This window comes from Tasmannia lanceolata, unplaced genomic scaffold, assembly GCF_043159265.1.
Source record: "Tasmannia lanceolata isolate RefF3 unplaced genomic scaffold, GAP_Taslan_0.1 ptg000012l, whole genome shotgun sequence".
Taxonomy (NCBI): domain Eukaryota; kingdom Viridiplantae; phylum Streptophyta; class Magnoliopsida; order Canellales; family Winteraceae; genus Tasmannia; species Tasmannia lanceolata.
In genome coordinates, this window is record NW_027518689.1 from 44,647,349 (window position 1) to 44,667,498 (window position 20,150).

The following is a 20,150-nucleotide window of genomic DNA, read 5'->3' on the forward strand; positions in this document are numbered from 1 at the left end:
GAAATTCACGATTAATAAGAAATAAAACTTACGCAAATTAATCAATAGGTAAAAGATCCTCAAGGTGGATTGTTAATAGCAAAATTATTCCTAAACTAGGTTTTACGTATGCAACCAATTTTGAACTAAAAGCTACTGCAAGTACCAATGAAGTAGGATGTAAACAAGCATGAAAATACTAATAATCAGTGAAGAACATCAGAAAAATTATCAACAATAGTGAGGGGTTCAAAGCAGTCCAGGTTTAGACTAAAAGGGTATTTCGGTAATTTTACAGATCTGGAATTTTCGGGTTATACTGCTGTCCAGATTATAGTTATGATCTAGAAAGGTAAAAGGATGTAAATCTAGGGTTTAGGGAGGGGTTTTGATGGTAGGTTTAGGCTAGGGCTCTCAAAAACTAGTTTTAGGGCTTGAAAAGGGTGAAAATCTCAACTAGGCTAAAAATGGGTTTAGGTTAAGGGATCTTGAGTGTTTTAGCTGAGCTTTAATCACAAATCAATTACTCAAAATCTTAGATTGAGATCTTGAAGAACAAACATGATGTATGGATTTTGGTTTTTTCAACTTTAGGGTTCGAAACAACTGCAACAAAGAAACCGAAAAGGAAAAGTATATCATTTATCATCTGGGTCATAACCATAGTTACCAGCTCGGGAAACGGAAACGGGAAACGGTACGTGAAACGGAAACGTGAAATGCGTGGAAAAAAATCAAAGGGGAAACGTGAAACGGGAAACGATAGAGAAACACATGTGAAACGCAAGGGAAATGTCTTGGGAAACGCAAGGGAAACGCGTAAAACTTTTTCCAGAAAATTCATTTCCTAAAACACAGAAATTACAGATGCTTTAACTTAAAAACAGGGGAAACGCGTTTCTCTTTTTTAGGAAACACGTTTCACATACGTTTCACACGAGTTTCACATACGTTTCACGTGCGTTTCACAGGCGTTTCCCCGACGTTTCACAGGCGTTTCACAACTTTTTAATATCCATATCGTATCCGTTTCGGAAATGCGTTTCCCATTCCCCAGGGACGTTTCCTGCTTCTATGGTCATAACCATTAAGGTAGGTCAAGTCAAGTTAAAGCTTTTCAGCCCCAGCCGTAATTGCATAGTTGATCCATTGGTCGAATCTAAGGAGATCTCCTACAACAAGAAAGAAAGAAGGTAATCGTAAAGCCGAAATGACCATTAGGGATGTCTTTAGAAGCCGCCGGATTCTCCCTCTGGTGGGCCCTGTTTCTGGCTTTCCGTTGGATTCTCTTACCTGTTCGTGTGGCCTTAATCTTGACCATCTTGTGGGGCACTTTTTAAATTTAATTGAGTCTCGGTATCACGCATTGGAAGTGTTTGAATCTCCGGGGATTCTTAATATTTGTTGCTGGAGGACTTTAAGTTTGTTTGGACAAGGAGACAATCTGGTCAGACCCCAATGCCCCCCCCCCCCCCAGACCCCATTTGGGGTCTCTAGGAAGCATTGAGGATAGGGATTCCAAAGTGAGAAGATTAGAATTTGGGGCCAGAAGAGTCCCTTGCCGTAGAGCTACTGAGTTTAATCGACGTGTGCCCTCGAATGGCAGCGATTGGATGTGTTCGAAGTGCCATTATAAAATTGTTTGCTCTCGTCATGTCTGTAGGAAATGCTCAGGTTCTAAGATTAAGTGCGCTCCAGCAATGGTTTGGAGGCCTAAAGTTGGTCCCTCTCAGGTTGCTGTACATGATGTCATTCCGGCTCTTGATATTCCAGTCAGCCTGGTGGAGGAAAGAAAAAAGAATCTTAAGAGTTGCCTCACTGGGAGCTTGAAATCTGGATCTTGGCTGTTGGAAGATGTTTGGGTGTGGGCTAAAAGATGTTGGGGTCTATCTGAGCTGCAAAAGCCTTATTCCATCAACTCAGTGGATATCTTGTTTTGCTTTGAGTCAGAATCCCAGGCGACTTCCATTATTAGGCGTGGAGGTGATGCCCTGGGGGGATATCTCTCTTCTCTTCAGATTTGTTCCCGTCATATAACATGGGTGCTAGAACCATAAGGATTAGATTCTATGATATCCCCCTCCATGCTTGGTTCACGTCAACTGTGGAGATCCTTGGTCAGCACCTGGGCCAGGTGATTCAAACTCCCTCAACTCTTTGGCAACCACGACCATTGTATGACTTTTGCCTCGGCTTTGGTCATGACTCCCCTTTGGAAATCTATCCCTTCTTTTATCAACCTAAGAGTAGACTCCATTTATTCAGTAGGAGTTAAGGTGATCTCCAAGAATAGTATTAAACTATTAATAGCCTGGCGATGTCGATAATGGGGGAATCAAGTAGTAAAGATAATTCGGCTTCTTTTGAGGGCCCCGGTTTGCAGACCTCCGACAATGAATCGCTGGCGATGGTTGTTCCACCTGAAAAGGTGGCAAATGGTAATCCCGAGGGTTGTGATAATGGCAGGGAGCCGTTAGTGGGCCCCTCTTTGAATGTTGAATTGCCCAACTTCTCGCCTGTTCAAGCAGACAACAATTCGTCTAGATTGTCAGAGAGCAGAGTCGCTGCTGTGTATGGGAAGTGGGGTCAGCTTGGAGAAGGGACGATGATGAAATCATTAAATGTTGTAGCACGTGGAGAGACAGGAAAGGCTCACCGAAAAGATATTGCTGACAGTTGTACACTGAAGTTGGCAAAGGAGAAAAAGGCCTTAAAAATAAAAAAACGGATTTTCTAAGGAGAAGTGTCTACGTATTGGGAAAGGTAATACACCACGTAGAGGTACTAACAGGAAGCACGGTTGCTAGCTACTCGAGGTGGTCTCTCTGTTTTTAAAAGAAAATTCAAAGGCATTACAGGAAGAGAAAACTCGTTTTCGACTCTCAACAGATCCTTCAAGATTTCGACAACCTCACCGATCTAGCTATGACAGGGAAGGAAGTGAACCAGGTTGGCAACATTTGGAATGCCCAGGACTTTACATTTGAGGCTGGAGATCTAGACCTTCTGAAAGACGAAAAGCTATAACGAAAAGCTGGCCAGGAAGGAATCACCCACCCCATGTGAGGTTTCCCTTAGCCAGCCAAAAAAGTGATGGGCCCAACTAAGGAATGATTCTAGCAGCAGTACAGGTAACGACTAACTCCTCTGAGACGACAAATGACTAGGAACTGCATATGCCCCTCCTCGAACTCCCCATCTTCATTAAAATATTAGAAGAGGAAAGGCGCTCTCGTAGGCGTCTCTGGGAGGAGTGCGGTAATTAGGGACCTGGAGAAAAGGCGGGGCAGCCCGGTTGATGAGCCCGTTGCTCCCCTGGACACGTTAGGACTGGAAGTAGACCGACAAGTCGGGGAGCATCTAGGGCCTAGTAGGGATACTAAAGGTAAAGGTAAACTGATGGCTGATAGTTCAGGAGAATCTGAGAGTCGAGGATCGTTGTCGGAAGAATTTGATGATTTGTTAACAATGGGTGATGTCTTTGGGATTGGATATGATGAAGACTTGGGGGCGACTAAAGACATGTTCCTGGCTATGGCGGCAAGAGACTTGGAAGAAAAAGAGGAAAGAGCAAAATAGGTTGAAAAGAAGGTTGGGGAGGGGCTTTAAGCAATGAGATCCCTTTCCAACTTAGAACTTTCACAATCACCTGGTGTGAATTCAGGATTTTAGAACTCTCGTTTGGCTCAAGAGAATTTGCTCCCGGGCCTTGGCAAAGCTGTTTGAGGAGAGTTTTTTCTAAGCTACCACGTAGTTTTGTTAAATGTGTAAATTTTGGAAAATTGGGGAGAAGAGTTATAGTTTTTGAATTTAGAGGGATGAGTGTCATGGTTACATAGCTAAGAGAATGTATTCAACCTATTTCCAGAGGAACTACAGATTCAAAGGTTTGGCTTGAGAGATTATGTCTTTCGCCTAAACTAGACTTAATCTGGATACTATTCATCTGCTACTTCATCTCCAGGAGTATGGTGTTTACTCTACTGAGTTGTTCTTAAGTTTGTCTGTTTTAAAGGGAATGGGTTAAGGGTTAAGGCAAGGCTTCAAGGCGCAGAGGGTTGCAGTTTGAGCTATATTTGATAAGTTATCACCGATAGGAAGCAGGGAAGGAAAGGACATGTAACTGTAATTGTTTACTTTGGTGTGTTATCTCAGATTTTAGGTTTGTTCGGCTTGGCTACTTATCATATCAATAAAATTCGTCATTCTTCAAAAAAAAAAAACTTTAGGGTTCGAAACACAAAAGCAACTGAAAAGATTGATGTACTAGTCTTGTGCAGATAGTAGAGAAGAAGAGAGAAGATGAGACGGATGGTTCCAAGGGTGAGTGATGCATGACAATACCTAATTTAGGGAAAATCTTATACTCCTAATGGGATTAAGACTTTAGGACAATTTAGGGCTTGCATGGAAAATTAAAAGAACACTTAACAACTAACCTAGTGCTGAATTAACGCTTAATTAATCTATGGATAGCAGCAATAATGAGACCTAAATAGCATTAATAATTGTAAAAATCATAATTAAGCATAAACTAAACCTTTTACAAATCAATCAAAGCGATAAATATTAATAAGATGAATTGATAATAGAAGGATTAGTCCGAAACTAGGCCTACGCATGCAACCAATTAAAAGAACCAAAAGATAATGTAAGACCTATCAATTAGATGTAACAAAAGCATGAGAAATTAATAATAATCAATGAAGAAAAACAAAAAAAAATGTCCAGCAGCAGGAATTGGGTCAAAACAATCCAGATTTAGGCCATATGGGTATTTTGGTAATTTCTGCAAATCTAGAAATTGAAGGAAACTGCTGTCTAGATCTTAGCTAAGGGTTTAGGTAGGTAAAAGAAAGATAGGTTTAGGTTCTAATTTGATGGTAGGTTTAGGCTATGGATCTTTAAAACGGGTTTCTAGGCTTGAAAAGGTTAAGAACTTGCAATAGGGTTCAACAAGGTTTGAAATTTGATATTCTTGTAAGTTTTAGGTGAGGTTTAATCACTTAAACAATCCCTCAAAATCTCAAAACAAGATCTTAAAGAACAAGGGACATCTATGGATTTTGAGTTTTTCTAGTTTTAGGGTTCAAGAACAAAGAAAATAGAAAATTTTATTTACTAACCTTGTTTGTGCTGATTTGATTGAAAAAAAATCCCATGAAGAAGAGATGAGAGAAGATGGTTCCAAACCACATGAAGAAGAGAGAAGAAGAAAGCCCAAATTTTTGGCTTCAAGCAAAACGTCAATTCTTATTCAATATTCAAAAAATCCCTTACATTGTTTTCACAAGATGCATTTATAAGAAAAAAAACCCTAGAAGATAACTTAAAACCTAAGCAACTAATCTCAACCATTCATCTAATCTAAATAAAGTTAAAAACTTACCAAAAATAATAATCCCGTAATAGACCTACACCACTTCCTAAAAACACTCATAACTTGCTCAAAACACATCCAAATCATGTGATCTTGGGCTCATTAGATAAGTAATTGAAAAATCTTTCTAATAATACCAAAAACACGCCAAACGGATGAGATTTGATGCCTAAGAAGTAGGCTAGAAATAAAATGACGAAAATAGAAAGTAAATAATAAAAAAGATGCCCATGTCTGTGGCCCATGCTAGAGTCTCCGCCATTAGTCTCGTCCACGTCTGCACTTGTAAACCTTAAATCCACGCCCATGTTGATGTCCCCATCTGTGAGTAAATCAAAGCATATGACTGAACTGACAAACACTGACAAACCAAGCATGCCACATACAATGAAGTCCACTATCACTACCGACATTAGATATCATCTGGGGTCGTCCAATAAGCTCTTCATTTGATCCTAGATAATGAGGCTATTACAAGGGAGAGTTGGTCTTACTCCAGCTATGTTTCCTGTAGAGAGTTGTGAACATTCTTGTGCTTGAAGACAAAAATTCCTTTCTTCAATCTGTCCATCTCAATTTCTAGGAACTATTTTGGGGACTAAAATCATCGATATAAAAGTCACAACTCAAATGTTGTTATAAATTCCTAATAAAAGTAAAACCATGGTACTTTTTTATTCCCTAATTGACTATTTAGTAAGTCTAGGTTGTCTATCTGAAATCCATGTTATAACACAAACTCACTAAATGTCATTAAAAAAACACGAACTCACTAAATGTCTCAGAATAAGCCCTAAGTGATTGTCTGGGTCATGGCTTTCTTCAACCTACAAACCTTTTCCCCATCCCTTGAGCTTGAAAACATTCCAAAAGAAAGCATTGAGAACTATAGATATGCTAAAATATGTAGATACCCAATTTTTCTTACAGAATCCCAAACCTATGGATGATTTCTGATACCTCAAGTCTAGTTAAGAGTTTTGAGGTTAGAAAATCAAGGCATATGCATGAACTGACAAACCACTACCACATATACCAGATCAAGTCTATTTACAATGAAGTCTAGTAGTGACCTCAGATATAGTTTGAGTTAGTCCAATCGCTCCTCATCTGACCCTAATGATTCTATTACATGGAAAAGTTGCTAGTATCCCCAACTAAGTTTCCAGTAGAAAGTTGTGAACATACTTGTGCTTAGAGATAAAAATACCTTTCTACAATGTGGCCATCACAATTTCTAGGAACTATTTTGATGACTAAAATCATGTATATTTTCTCTTAGTGGCCTCTACTAAGAAAAGCAGCTTTGCATCTAGTTGGTAAAGAGTCTAAATTTGTTGGCTGAAAATCTCTCTTATATAGCTCAATTTGGCTATGAGGGCAAATATTTTGAGATTGTCAACCTCGTAGGTTTGAGCGATCCCCTACGCCGTCGACCATGGTACCTTTAGATTTTAACAACTAACACATCACGTACGTACCCACATACAGTCGCTTATGTATACTTTTTCAAATCTTTCCTCTCCTTTATTATCGATTTCTTCCACTCAAGATGTGCACTCTCCTCTACCTAACTCAAAGGTTCTTGAGCGTAAGGAAAATGCTATAAGATATGAATAGAACATATTCTAATTAGTTCGATGGGAACGACGAGATAATTTTTCTCTTCTGATAAAGGGTAAATCAGGTTATGAACTAGAAGCAAAAAATAAATAAATTGAAAAAAAAAAACAAAGTAACAAAATTAAAATTAGAAGCAACCCTAGATCAACCACAGGTTCAACTGTTCATACATTGCTCTTGTCTCACAAGCATCACTAATTCATTTGTACGTTAGATCAGCTCACTGCCTTGAGGCCCACTTGACATAATCACACTAAGTTCTAAAGCAGATTCATTCCTCATAATGACCTGAGCATTCCTCACCTCAACAAATTCATACTTCCCTTCAGGAGTGAGGCTCAGAAAAAACTCCTCCTTAGAAAAGAAGCCAATGTTACATCCATGGACAAAAGCTTTTGCAATTTGTGGGTCAATGCAAGCATGCAACTTCTACAACCTTTATAGAAAGTTCATATCCAATGAACATAAATCAAAGTATTTAACAGACTTATCACGTAATTGTTTCCTACAAGAAATCAAAATCAAATAATCACACAAAAAGATTCAGAAAAATTAGAAAGACTAGAGAATCGAGCAGCCAAAGGTCATGGATATAAAATCAAGAACCTCCAAAAGGCCACGATTAAGTCATGTTTGTCAAATGACTCGAAACAACATGAGCCTAGTTAGACTTGAGCAATATCATTCTAGCAAGAATAGGTCAGGCAACCTATAAGAGATATATGGATACATGGATTTATATTCAATAGGAATTTCTTGTGGTAATTTCGGGGATCATTAAAGAGGCACGCCCCCACCTTTGTTTGATATCAAAAGTTCAACATGGAAACCAATTTGAATCCTGATCCTACTATGGAGTATCTTAAGGAAATAAGACACGATTTGGAATTTCATAACATGAGTGAAATAGTCAATTGGATTTCTGATGCTTTAAAAACAAAGTAAAAGGCCGTTGCATCATAATTTACCAATAGAACCACATAATAAATAGGGATGGAAATAGTACTAAATTAGAAAAGCATGCCATACATAAAAATTTAATGAAAGTGCTTGGCAGGGAAAAGGAAAAGAAGGGGTTGACTCAACCAGGCACTTGGTTGCCGCCACGGCCAAGTCAGGCGTGTCATAAATTTTGACATTAAATTCATGAAAAAAAGAGACTTTTACAAAAGAAATAAGAAATTGTGGCCTTTGACTTTTTAGGCTATCCCGAGGCGACCTAAATGGTTTATGTCCCATGCCAAACAGACATCACAACCGTTTCATTTTTTCATTTTTTTTTTTTTTTTTTTTTTTTTTTCATTTTGAATAAATAATAAGAATAAGAGGTGTTAAACTTTTTATCATCCTCGCGTCGAGCAGGGAGGGAGGGAGGGAGGGAGGGAGGGAGGGAGAACCAAAATCACTAGCATTAGTGTTGTCCCACCATCAATTCTTTATCATGAGCCACCCGTTGAAGATCCCTTCTACTACATACTGGGCACGGATCCACAAATTGGAGATTCTGTAAAGTTCTCCAAAAAAGCAATAGTTTATGTTTTCTTGGTTAGTACCCAAACAAGGTTTGATGGACCGTGGGATTAGAACCATCCAGTCTCCATGGGGTCAATCCTGATAGGCCAAACTCGTGGTCTCTGGTTGGGCGATTGGACTCGATCAGATCCATGTGGCAAGTGGGGCTAAAACGAGACTGTTAGAAAATAGCCTAACAACCACCGTCTTCTCATCATTTTCTTCTAAACTGATACTCCTGCTCCCTTTGCCCATGATGCTGCTCCTTCAACCTCTATTCACCCGTTGGGAGCTTCCCAACTGGGCACCCATTTACAAAATAAGAAAAGCAGAGGGGCTTTGTCCTTCGTCTTAAGGACGATCATTTTCGTAAAAAAAGATTGTCAACACCTCCTTTCTCTAGTCATAAAATCATAGTCCTAATGAGCTAAAGATTGATGCCGATTACAACTGCAAAAGGGACTAGATTTTCGATTAGGAGATGGGGTCATTAACAATGCGAAAGAATTCAAGGTTTACAAACGCAGACGTGGACGAGATTGATGGTGGAGACTCTAGCATGGGCCACAGACATGGGCTTCCTTTTTTAATTATTTATCTCCTATTTCGTCATTTTATTTGTAGCCTACTTTTTAGGCATCAAATTTCATCCAATTGGCGTGTTTATGGTATTATTAGAAAGATTTTCCAATTGCATCTCATGAGCCCAAGATCACATGATTTGGATGTGATTTGAGCAAGTTATGGGTGCTTTTAGAAAATGGTATAGGTCTATTACGGGATTACTATTCTAGGTAAGTTTTAAACTTTATTTAGTTTACTTTGGATTAGATGAATGGTTGAGATTAGTTGCTTAGGTCTTAAGTTATCTTCTAGGGTTTATTTTCTTATAAATACGTCTTATGAAAGCATTGTAAGGGACTTTTGAATATTGAATAGAATTGACGTTTCGCTTGAAGCCTATCTGATGCCATCCATAGGTATGGGATTCCTTAAGAAAAATCTGGTATATGCATGTTTTAGTCTATCTCAAGAAGAGATGCAAAGAAACACAATCACACAAGAAAGAATGCAGGGTCTACGTGGTTCGGAAGTGTTCCTATGCCCATGGGAGAAGAGTTTCACTATTTCAGTTTAGGGTTACAAACTCTTCTTCTTCTTGGCCAAGAAAACTCAAAGCATACCTCTTACCCATAACCCTAATATGTGGCTTATATATCATTGCCACTGCATCAAGAAAACATAGCTCGAGTGCTCGACCCACACGTGTGTCTCGCACATTAGTCCGTCAGGGTGTTGTATCACTGTTAGAATACAAGACATCCTCACATCAAATCTATTTATAATTTCTGTATGAGGCAGTCAATTTGTTATGAGCCAATGGGATACATTCCCCCGTGACATATTTTTCACTGCCCAAACTCTGTTTTCTACTACTAATTTGTTCTTTTAATCTGTGAATCCAACTTAGACTTGCAAGTTGCTGAAGGCATTTCATACCTACGCTATATAAAGCACATATCTCTTATATAATGAAATGGTTTGGCATTCTGAGATCATATTTTAAGTTTCTTGCTCTTACTGCTTGTGTTATTCAGCCTATGTTGTAGATATTTCCCATAACTTTTCTATGCTTTTTCCCATTTCTATGCTTCTTATGCGTAAGTACTGGTTGAAATTTAAGCTACTTTTTTTTCTTTGTGGATATTCTATTATTTTCAGTGAAATTGATAAGGCTCACGTCCGATTAGCTGCTGCAAAGTCTGTCCTCCGGCTTGCTAGAAGATGGGATTTGCATATTTCCCCTCAGATTTTTCATTTAACAGTGCTGAAGGCCAGGGTATGCGAGCTATTTTCGTTCATGTTGCCCATTATCTCTTGATAACCAAAATAAAAATGGAGTTTGTTCAGTTGTAGATCGAAGTCATTTAGTTTTGATTTTCCTGTATTTTTTTATTCCATTCGTAAGGCCTTTTACATGTTGTATAGAAGTATATCTTGACGTTACTTTAAATATTCCTTGAAGATTGCTTCCCCCATTTCATGTTCTTAGTATTGTTTGGAAAGTATAGCTCCAGAATGTCCAGTATGTTTGTATCTGCTATGCCTCATTTGTATTTTAAAAGTTCATTATGTACTAATCTTTGATCTGATTCCTGTGCAACTGTAAAGTCCTCCTGACGATTTTAGTTCTTCCTTTTCTGCAGTATAACAATTGGTCATAGTTATTTTCTACCAAAAAGCCAATCCCATTTCCTTTGCCACAAGTCATTACCTTATTAAAATTATTGTAATTATTATTGTTCAATTTTATGGAGGGGAAGTTATGCTTGTGGCTGCTCTCACATGCAACAGCTGGTCCGCGAAATGCCTTCTGCGATGGACGCTATCAAATCCCTATAAATTATCGTGATTAACTGAATGTATCAAAATAACTGTATCTATGAGCTGATTGTAATAACTGTATCTATGAGCCGATTGTAAATTATCTTGTGAGCCAGTTATTTCATCAGAGATTTCCATTGTCAACTAACTTTTGAAAAAAATAAAAAAAGATTTCCATTGTCTACTTATGAAAAGGTTACTCTTTGTAAGCATGCCACCCCCCCCCCCCCCCCCCCCCCTCTCTCTCACTCTCTCACTCTCTTTGTAAGAAAAGGTTCCCTTGTTTCAGTGGATTCATTGTGGAGTTTTGTGATATGATATACCTATTAGGCTTCTTCTCATTCTTTTACTGCTTATTGTACTTATTACAGTAACTATTATTTTCTTTTGCAATATTCCAGGATCCTTCTCCTGTCATACGCAGATCTTTTCTCGGAAAATTAAATAAGGTTTTGAAGGAGCGTGCTATCCCAAACAGATATGCTTGTGCATTTGCATTCACTGCCTCTGACTGCCTCATAGATGTACGAGCCAATGCCGTCTTTTGAGCAATTTATTTTCCATGTTGTCTTTGTGCTGTTTCCTCTCAGTAAATGGTTCTAACTTAGTCATTTTATGGCTTTTGCTCTTTTTTATCTGTCCTAGTCCATGAAGTACCTAGCAGAATTTATTAAAGAGTACGGCCGAGAAGCTCGAATCCGCCAAACCCGTGCAGTAGATGATTCAGAAGGAGAAACAATGATGAACTACCCGGAATATATTTTGGTTTTCTTGATCCATGTTCTTGCTCATGATGTTGGTTTTCCTTCAGGAGACACTCCAGATAATGATGCTTATGCTAGGTTTTGCAGGTAGTTTAAAATAAATTTCTATAGCCAACAGTAAATTCCCATATGATATTTACCTACATTTTGTTCTGTGTTAACCTTCTATGCATTTTTTCCCTTCAGGCCACTTGTTGTCATGTTACAAGCCTTGGTGAATCCTGCCATTGTTGATCACAAGAAAAATGATGTCGATGACACTATATCATATATATTAAGTATATTTCGTGCTATTAAGAAGGCTAAGGATGCTGTTGATGTTTGTATGACTCCTGTAAGTGCTGTTTATCTCATATAAGGTATTTTCTGGGGGTACAACTTGGGTCGGTTCGGGTTCAACTTTTGCTATAAAATGAATTGGAATCAACCCGAACCCAACCCAATTGTATGGTAAAATCTCAACTGAATTCCAAAAAATCAGCCCGAGTTGCACCCCTAGTGTTTTCATCTCTTTCCTTTTTTCCTTCCGTGAAACAAGTTATTCAGTTAATTCTGCTTTCTGCCACAGAAGCTGCATATTCTTTCAGACATTGGTGTGCTCATCGTAAAGGCACTGAGTGATAAATTCAAGTCTTTATCTCATACTGCCCGGATGGTTTTTCTTCCATCATCATTCTATAAAGTTAGTTGTGATACTGAAAATGAAGAGGCAAGTTATCTAGCTGATATCAAATACTAGGTATGTGTAAGCTGCAATGATTCTATTACCCTGAAGTCTTAGTTTCTCTTTATTGGCTATGTGTAGGAAAATTTGAATTTTCGTACCGTTTGTTCCTTCGACAGAAGTTCCATTGAGATGCTCCTTCATATGTTTGAACCAAATAGTGTTCGGGTAGGTTTTTTCTTTTGCCTTATTCAGTGGTTATTTTGTTTACTGTTGAATTGTGATGGCCTAGACAACTTATCTGCTGGGGCTAATATGCTATTGATATCTTTCTTTATCATGTATCAGCCCACTAGCCCTCATACTAAACGTAGTAGGAAGTTACAAGACGATTCGACACACTCGGCTGTTATAAAGAATGGTACAAAGTATTTGCCAAAGAAAACAAGAGAAGAAAGGGACAATTCTGATGTCTTTGGAAAGGAAGCCCGGAAAGCAGTAAGGCAGCAACTCAATACCGGAGGAAAAAATAAGCCCGTGTTGTTGGCTACGACTTCTCAATCGGTGGAACTACCTCTCGAGGGTTCTATCTATGAGCTCAAACATGGGGCTCCGAACAGCGCTGAATCCGGTCCTGGAAAAGACCAACTTTCTTCTTGTGGATCTGTAGTTACAAAACCATCACATTCAAGTTCACAAGTTGCAACCAAGGAAGTAGAGATTATAAGTAGTAGCTCTTTGGTTGCCGAACTAACTAATTTTTCAAACAGCACAAGTCCTTCTGAACCAACTGATTTTTCAAAGCACGGTGTTGAAACCCATCGCAACTCCAAGGTATGTGAATATTTGGTTGCTTAACCAACTAATTTAAGTAGTTGCTCTTTGGTTGCTGAACCAACTAATTTTTCAAACAGGAAGTAGAAATTATAAGTAGTGGGTCTTTGGTTGCCGAACCAACTAATTTTTCAAACAGCATTAGTCCTACTGAGCCAACTCATTTTTCAAAGCACGATCCTGAAACCCATCGCAACTCAAAGGTACGTGGATATTTGTTTATTTTCAAAGTGTTCAGCATTCGTTTATCTTTGCTGATTGTGGCTCATCAAATGAAAAGGTGCTTGGAGATATGAGTGAGGTGTTAGTTGGACATCGAATCAAATTATGGTCCCCAATTGACAAGTGGTGAGGTTCAATAGTGTAAACAGCTAAAATTCTGAAAATTCTGTCGTGGCAATCATAATTTTAAGCTTGGATTTCTGCAGTTTCCAGTCTGGCACTATACATGAGTTTGATTCTCAAAACAGTACACACAAGGTAAATTCCTTCATTACAATTTGGCAGAACGTAATGTGGTTATTTTGATGCATGTAATTCCTCAGTATTTAATTTTTCTACACAATGGGAATTTTCCACATATCTTAATTGCAAATCTATGTCCTGGTTGTAAAGATACGGGGTCTATGGGATAGGGATTGTAGTAGGGGTGCAGCTCGGGTCGGGCGGGTCGGGTTTTGAAGAACCCTACCCTACGCTAGAAGTATCTCGGGGGAATTTTCCACATATCTTAATTGCAAATCTATGTCCTGGTTGTAAAGATACGAGGTCTATGGGATAGGGATTGTAGTAGGGGTGCAGCTCAGGTCGGGCGGGTCGGGTTTTGAAGAACCCTACCCTACCCTAGAAGTATCTCGGGTCGGGTCGGGCTGGGTTTTTTCCAGGAAAACCCACGATTCTCAAACCCGGCGCTACCCATGATAATTCTCGGGTTGGGTCAGGTCGGGTTTTTTCACGTTGACGCATTGTAGAAAAAGAAACACAACTTCACACCAAAAATCTCTAAATTTATGTAATCAAGTGTATAAATTTAAGAAGGAAACTATATTTCCACATCACAAACATGATCACCTCAATGAGAACAATTATATCAATATATTGAAAAATAATTTGCTTTGTTATTCAAGAGATAATTAGAAATGTCATAGTACACCTACATAAGTCGGGTTTGGTTTCGGGTTTTTTTTCTTTAAACTCGACCCTACGCAAGATTGAGCCGGGTTTTTAAACTAAAACCCGACCCTACCCAAGACCCATGATTTCTAAACCTGAACCATGTTGTTTTCGGGTTGGGTCGATGCGGGTCGGGTAAAACCCGACCCAAGTTGCACCCCTAGATTGTAGGACCCATATTGACAACAAAAAAATTGCAATTAACATGTCCCCGTTCAATTTGCTTGACATTTTGATTTTTTTTAATGCCATATGATTCTTTCATGATGTTTGTGACCAATTTTTATATCAATTGAATTGTGCTTTATGCAGTTCAATTCTAAGCTCCTCTTTTTTATGATCCTAATTTCATTGTATTTCCTTTTTAAGGATGTAAATTTGACTTTTTAAGGGGAAAAAATTGAAGCCCAAAGACGTCAAAATTTTGGTATTTCAATTGAATTGTGCTTTATGCAGTTCAATTCTAAGCTCTTCTTTTTATGATCCTAATTTCATTGTATTTCCTTCTTTGCCATACCTTGAAAATTAAAGGATGGAAATTTGACTTTTTAAAGGGAAAAAAATTGAAAATAGAGGTTAAATTCAGCTTTTAGATCAACCAAAATAGCGTCTAATTTCTGCTTTATTACAGCCCAAAATAGATATAGAAACTGTATTATATTTTGCTGCCAAAAACAGAGCCTTCTACCTCTTCTTTATTTGGAATTTTATAACTATTAAAAATCATTTATATTAAATTTCTAAACTTTGCTAAACTCTGAACCTATCTTTAGTAACCAAAGAAAACTCAAGTTCTATTTTAGATCTTAGAAACTTTCCAACTTTGAAAGATTCCAAAGTTCCACTCCAAAATTACTGTACAATAACCTACTTAAGCTTGACGAAAAGAATAAAAGAATACATAAAAACCACTAAAAATACCATAGAACATAATGACCCATCTTACCATTTTCATGACAAATGGAGTGTGGTAGGGCCCACTACTGACATTCGCCTGAGTTGTTGGTCTATTTTTCACCCATGTCATCTTTGCTGAATTATGTGCTTTTTCATCCATCATTTTGTGAACCCTCGAATGCACATGTCTTTGAAGTTTGGCCTAATTGGAAATTTGATTTTAATGCGAGTGCTGGTCATACTAAGGATGTAGATGGAGCACGAAGAGATTGACTCTCTATCCATGAAGTCCCATGGTCTAGGCACCACATGTACAAAAAAAAATAAATGATACAACACAGTAACATTAAGAATTGGACTAAAAAAATCAATTTGGGCTATAGTTCCCATGATTCAACATTTCAATTTTGTGGGATTTGTCGTATTTTAATTTTTTTTGTCGGACTGATTTAGGCTCCTTTTGAGATGGGCATGAGAGGAGACATGAAAAGGTGTTCTCTTTGTTTTTGTTGCTTTTTTGTTACCACTCCAAGTTTAATTGGATTTAGGACTTGATTTCTTAGTTGTATTTAGGGACTAAGAATCTTGTACAGGATCAATGGGATACCCACTCTTTCTTATTGATTAATTTTCTACGATGGCTCTTTTGTTGCATGTATACAATCACGTCAGCTAGGGACACTCGGTTTCTCAACAGCTTTTGGAGAACTTTGTGGAGGAGGATGAGCACGCAGGTGCAATATCGTAGTGCATTTCACCCCAAATAGATTAACATACCAAGATGGTAAATAGTAGCCTTTGTAATCCTCTTAGAAGCATCGTTTGTAGCCGTAAGAGACAGTGGGATCTAGCACCACCTCATGCACAGTTTGTATAGAATGCTTATGTAACGCCCACTCTTAAATTTTCCTTTTTTTTTTATTTAATATTTTTTTTTAAAATTGAGATTTGGGTGGAGACCCCAAAAGTTGGGATTCCTTCCCAACGAAACCCTGATTTTGGGCAAACTCTTACGTGTGTGTATAAAATACAACTTTTATTGGGCGTTCACACCTCCCAAATTGGGAATGTGCGCACACCACTCTCTCCTCCCATTCTCGCCCCCTTAAGTGGGCCCACTTGGGTAGGATATAATAATAGGGATTCTTAAAAAGAAAAAGATATTAACCAAAAGATTTGGTTAAATTATTTTTAAATAGGAATACTTAACTAAAAACAAGTGAAGTTATAATTAAAGTAATTAAATAATATTAGAGAAGAGAAAATATAGGAGGGAGATAAGGAGAAAAATATTAAAATATAGGAAAATTCTTAATTTCCAATCGTGCACAACTCCCAAGAAGGGAGGCGTGCGCACGACTTGCCCTTTTCCCATCTGTTTTGGGCGTCACTTGGTGGGCCCCATAAGATGATGTGAATCTTTATTTTATTTAATTATACAAAGAAAAAAGGAAGATTAAGTTAAGCATGAGATAAGGAATAATAGAGAATTTTTAGGGGGGCTAAGGTTAGCAAGATTTGGGAAATTAGTCTCACAAAAAAAGTATATATATTTGGGACTCCTTCCTCTCACGTCCAAAATTGGGACGCCTAAGAGAGAGAGCCGAGAGAGTGAGAGGGAACCGAGGGAGAGAAAGAAAGAAAGAAAAGGAGATAAAGGAAGAGGAGGAAAATGAAGAAGAAAAGAAAAGAGAAGAGAAGAAAATTGGAGAAGAAGAGAAAAGATTTTGGGTTCCTCCATTGCGATACTTTCGCAATTCGAGTAAGTGCCCTAAAACTCTAATTTTAGTGATTCTTGTTCGAATTGGGTGTAGGTGCCCATCTTTATTCTTGATTTTGTTTAAATAGGATTTGCTAATTATGGTTCTTGATTTTTTTTTTTATAGTTTTCATTTAGATCAAGAACCTTATTTTTGGTTTTCCTTTTTAAGTTAATTGATCTAAAACCTAAATCGATGTCATATTTCCATACGCAAAACGTTGTTGGGAAGCAATCTATCTAAGGGATTATTTTTGGAAAATCTAATAATATACGTGTGATAATTAGCCCTTAAAGGACTGTTTTGTTTAAAAAATCGGAATTATGAGTAGGAATATAGGCCATAGGTGGTGGGTTTTCTTAAAAATCGATTTATGTATATAAGTCCTACTATTTAGGGAAAATGTCTCTTTAAATCAGATTTCTTGTGTGTATGAATTACCAAAGTGAAATTGTATGTAGTTTTTATTTTAAATTCCGATTTCATAAGATGTATGTACATAGGGTTGTGAAAATGAAATTTTCGTATAAGTTTTCAATTCCAACAGTTGCATGTATATAAGGTATTTAAAAAAAGAGAGAAATATTATATAGTTTTCGACAGTTGTGTGTGAGCGTAAGGATTTCATAGATGAAATTTTTGTAAGTTTCCAACCTAAGCAGTTGTGTGTATATGGAGTAAAAATATGATTTTTGTGTGTTTTGAACCTGTAAAACATGTCTAGACTTGGGCAATATTTATAATTTAAGAACCTAAGACTACTAGGGATTTACACTTTCTGCTCATAAATCTGACTTCATGTGCATCGCCTTTCACATTCACATTAGGACTCCTTCCAAACTCCGTAATTTCAGTAAGCCAAGGCATGTGATAGCTAAACTTGTCCTGTATGGATTTTCAATACTTGCAATAGGAATGGAGTGATATCGTAGTCATAATTTCGTACTAGTTTTTATTTCCGTTTGTTAACCGAGAAGATTTGTATATCATATGCTTTCAAATGTAACTAGAGTTTTACTTGAGAAGTGTCGAATTGTTTATTGTTTCTATCACATAGAAGGATTTGGAAAAAGTTAGAAATACCAGAAATTATTAAAAGAGGAAATAGGGAAGGGTGATGGGAGGCCGTAGAGCTATCCCCAGAATTAAGAAAAAGATAATTAAAATGTATACAACTTGGGGGAACCGTGCAACCCCTTGTTGATGACGGAATCCTCTGGAGACTACGAGTCCCTAGGCGGTATGGTCTATCAGAATAAGACCACACGGAACCGACCGTGTCGGCAAAGGCCAAGCTAGTTGGGAGCCGGAGTGCGTTTGGTTAAAAATATGTAACAATTAATAATTGAAATGATTGACTTTCACTTGTATTGTTTATATGCCAAATGAATCTATATTTTGTTTCCTTTAAATCAGTTTCTGTTATTTTAGTTGTGAATACTTTATACAAATTATTTGTTATAGTATAATTGTACTTGTTCAACTTATTTTATTGTTCAATTGCTAGATATTTATCTTGAACTGTTGTTTGATATTGAGCGTTTATACATGTCTTGTTTTCTATCTACCTGCTGTTTTAACCCATATTTTCCCCCACGGTTAGAGGACTTGAACGTAGGAGAGTTTGCCATGGAAGATATTTAAAAGTGTAGGAGAATTCAGGAGACGAATAAAGTAGAGAAGACGATGTTACTCGTCGATTCTATTGGAATTTAATTTTTTAGAATTTAGGCATGGTTTAGATATTTGGAACATTTAGTAGATAAATTCTATTTGGTTTATTTTCAGTTATGATGATTGTAGTTGAACTCTTAGTTTTATTGGAATAAGAATCATGGATGATTTAAGTATTCAGGTAATGGGTTTAATATAAAAAAAATTATGTGTTTTTAGCGGGTTCTTTGCTAGTAGTGACTCAATTTCGGAATTGGGTCATTACAGTTGTGGTATCAGAGTACAAGGTTTGCGTAGAACTTGGGGCTTGTGGGTTGGGTTCGTTGTCGGTAGGGTTAGATAGCTAATATGTATCGTAGCATGTACCACGCCTTTAATTCACCCTAAAATACAAATGAGACAAGGAAACCACCCTAAGAGATTGACTAAGTATATATAAGTGTAGATTGAGCAATACCTTGAGACTTGAAGTTGGGAAATAAGAAGACAAAATTTTAATCCCATAGATTGTTTCTCTTTCTAATTTTCCCTAATACTTTATAGATGTATCAAAGGAGAAGGGCTGCGAACCAGGCCAATGTACCCTATGAAGCACGGGTACGGGGTGCGGGTACGACACGACACGGGTACGTGATTTTCTAAAAAAACCGGGTGCGGGTACATTCGGGTACGCCGAATATAATAATATATTTTAATATTTTATTATATATTTATAAAAATTAAAAATAATAATTGGAGAGCAATCAAATAACAATAACATCACCAAAATGGAAAATTCTAATATTACTCTTCATTTCATAAGTGATTAAGTTCCATATTTCATAACATGAGGCATCAATTCATCATTCATTTGAAAAAAAGTTTGTTGCCAGTGTGTTGACCAATGCCTGACAAGATAAATAATTTTTAGAGACCAAATTATGAGATTTGTTTTACAGCACTTTTGGGATTTAATAATGTTTGGACATGATAGATTTTATGAATTTAAAATTTGAAAAATACCCCACCATTTGGAAGTTAAGAAAGTTAAAATTTGACCCGACCCTTTTTCCGCGAAATTTGTATTGTAACAGGAGGGTTGACTTTTTTTCCTTTTAGATTTGGGTCTTGAAACTATTTTTAATAAATCCAAATGGGGGGTATTCCGTTATTTACATGTAAATCTTAAGTAAATGTGTATTGTCCATTTACTTAAGATTTACACATTTACTTAAGATTTACATGTAAATACTAAGTACAGGAAAGGAGAGAGAAGAAGCAGGAAGGGTTTACAAACCACGTAAGAGAAGCAGGACGTGTCGGGTGCGCACCCCTAACGCACCCGACACGCACCAGTACAAGAAAAAAGGCTTTTTATTTTTTTAATTATGGGGGTACGTACCCGGGACGTACCCAAGGCGTATCCGAACGTACCCGCACCCCATACGTGTCGGGTACGGGAGGCCCGGGAGAGTACCCATGCTTTCTAGAATGTACCTAATAATGTTGAGCAGGGCCCGAGACAG

General features: G+C 37.5%; 1 protein-coding gene across 5 annotated transcripts in view; it reads left to right on the top strand.

Moving 5' to 3' along the window:
* LOC143888340 (ARM repeat superfamily protein) overlaps positions 1-20,150 on the top strand; it is a 99,326-nt gene that overhangs the window by 61,655 nt on the left and 17,521 nt on the right. For 4 of the 5 annotated variants that reach the window (XR_013254534.1, XM_077392724.1, XM_077392723.1 and 1 more), the window contains exons 18-27: positions 10,217-10,334; positions 11,281-11,403; positions 11,525-11,730; positions 11,830-11,977; positions 12,212-12,352; positions 12,449-12,535; positions 12,656-13,141; positions 13,222-13,344; positions 13,422-13,489; positions 13,570-13,621. Coding sequence is in view for 4 of the 5 variants with exons in the window: in XM_077392724.1 (XP_077248839.1) it covers positions 10,217-10,334; positions 11,281-11,403; positions 11,525-11,730; positions 11,830-11,977; positions 12,212-12,352; positions 12,449-12,535; positions 12,656-13,141; positions 13,222-13,344; positions 13,422-13,489; positions 13,570-13,621 (1,552 nt within the window). In the remaining variant the exon portion in view is untranslated. Of the gene's footprint in view, positions 1-10,216; positions 10,335-11,280; positions 11,404-11,524; positions 11,731-11,829; positions 11,978-12,211; positions 12,353-12,448; positions 12,536-12,655; positions 13,142-13,221; positions 13,345-13,421; positions 13,490-13,569; positions 13,622-15,883; positions 16,108-20,150 lie in introns of those variants that run through there. The other variant, XM_077392725.1, reaches the window with a different exon arrangement.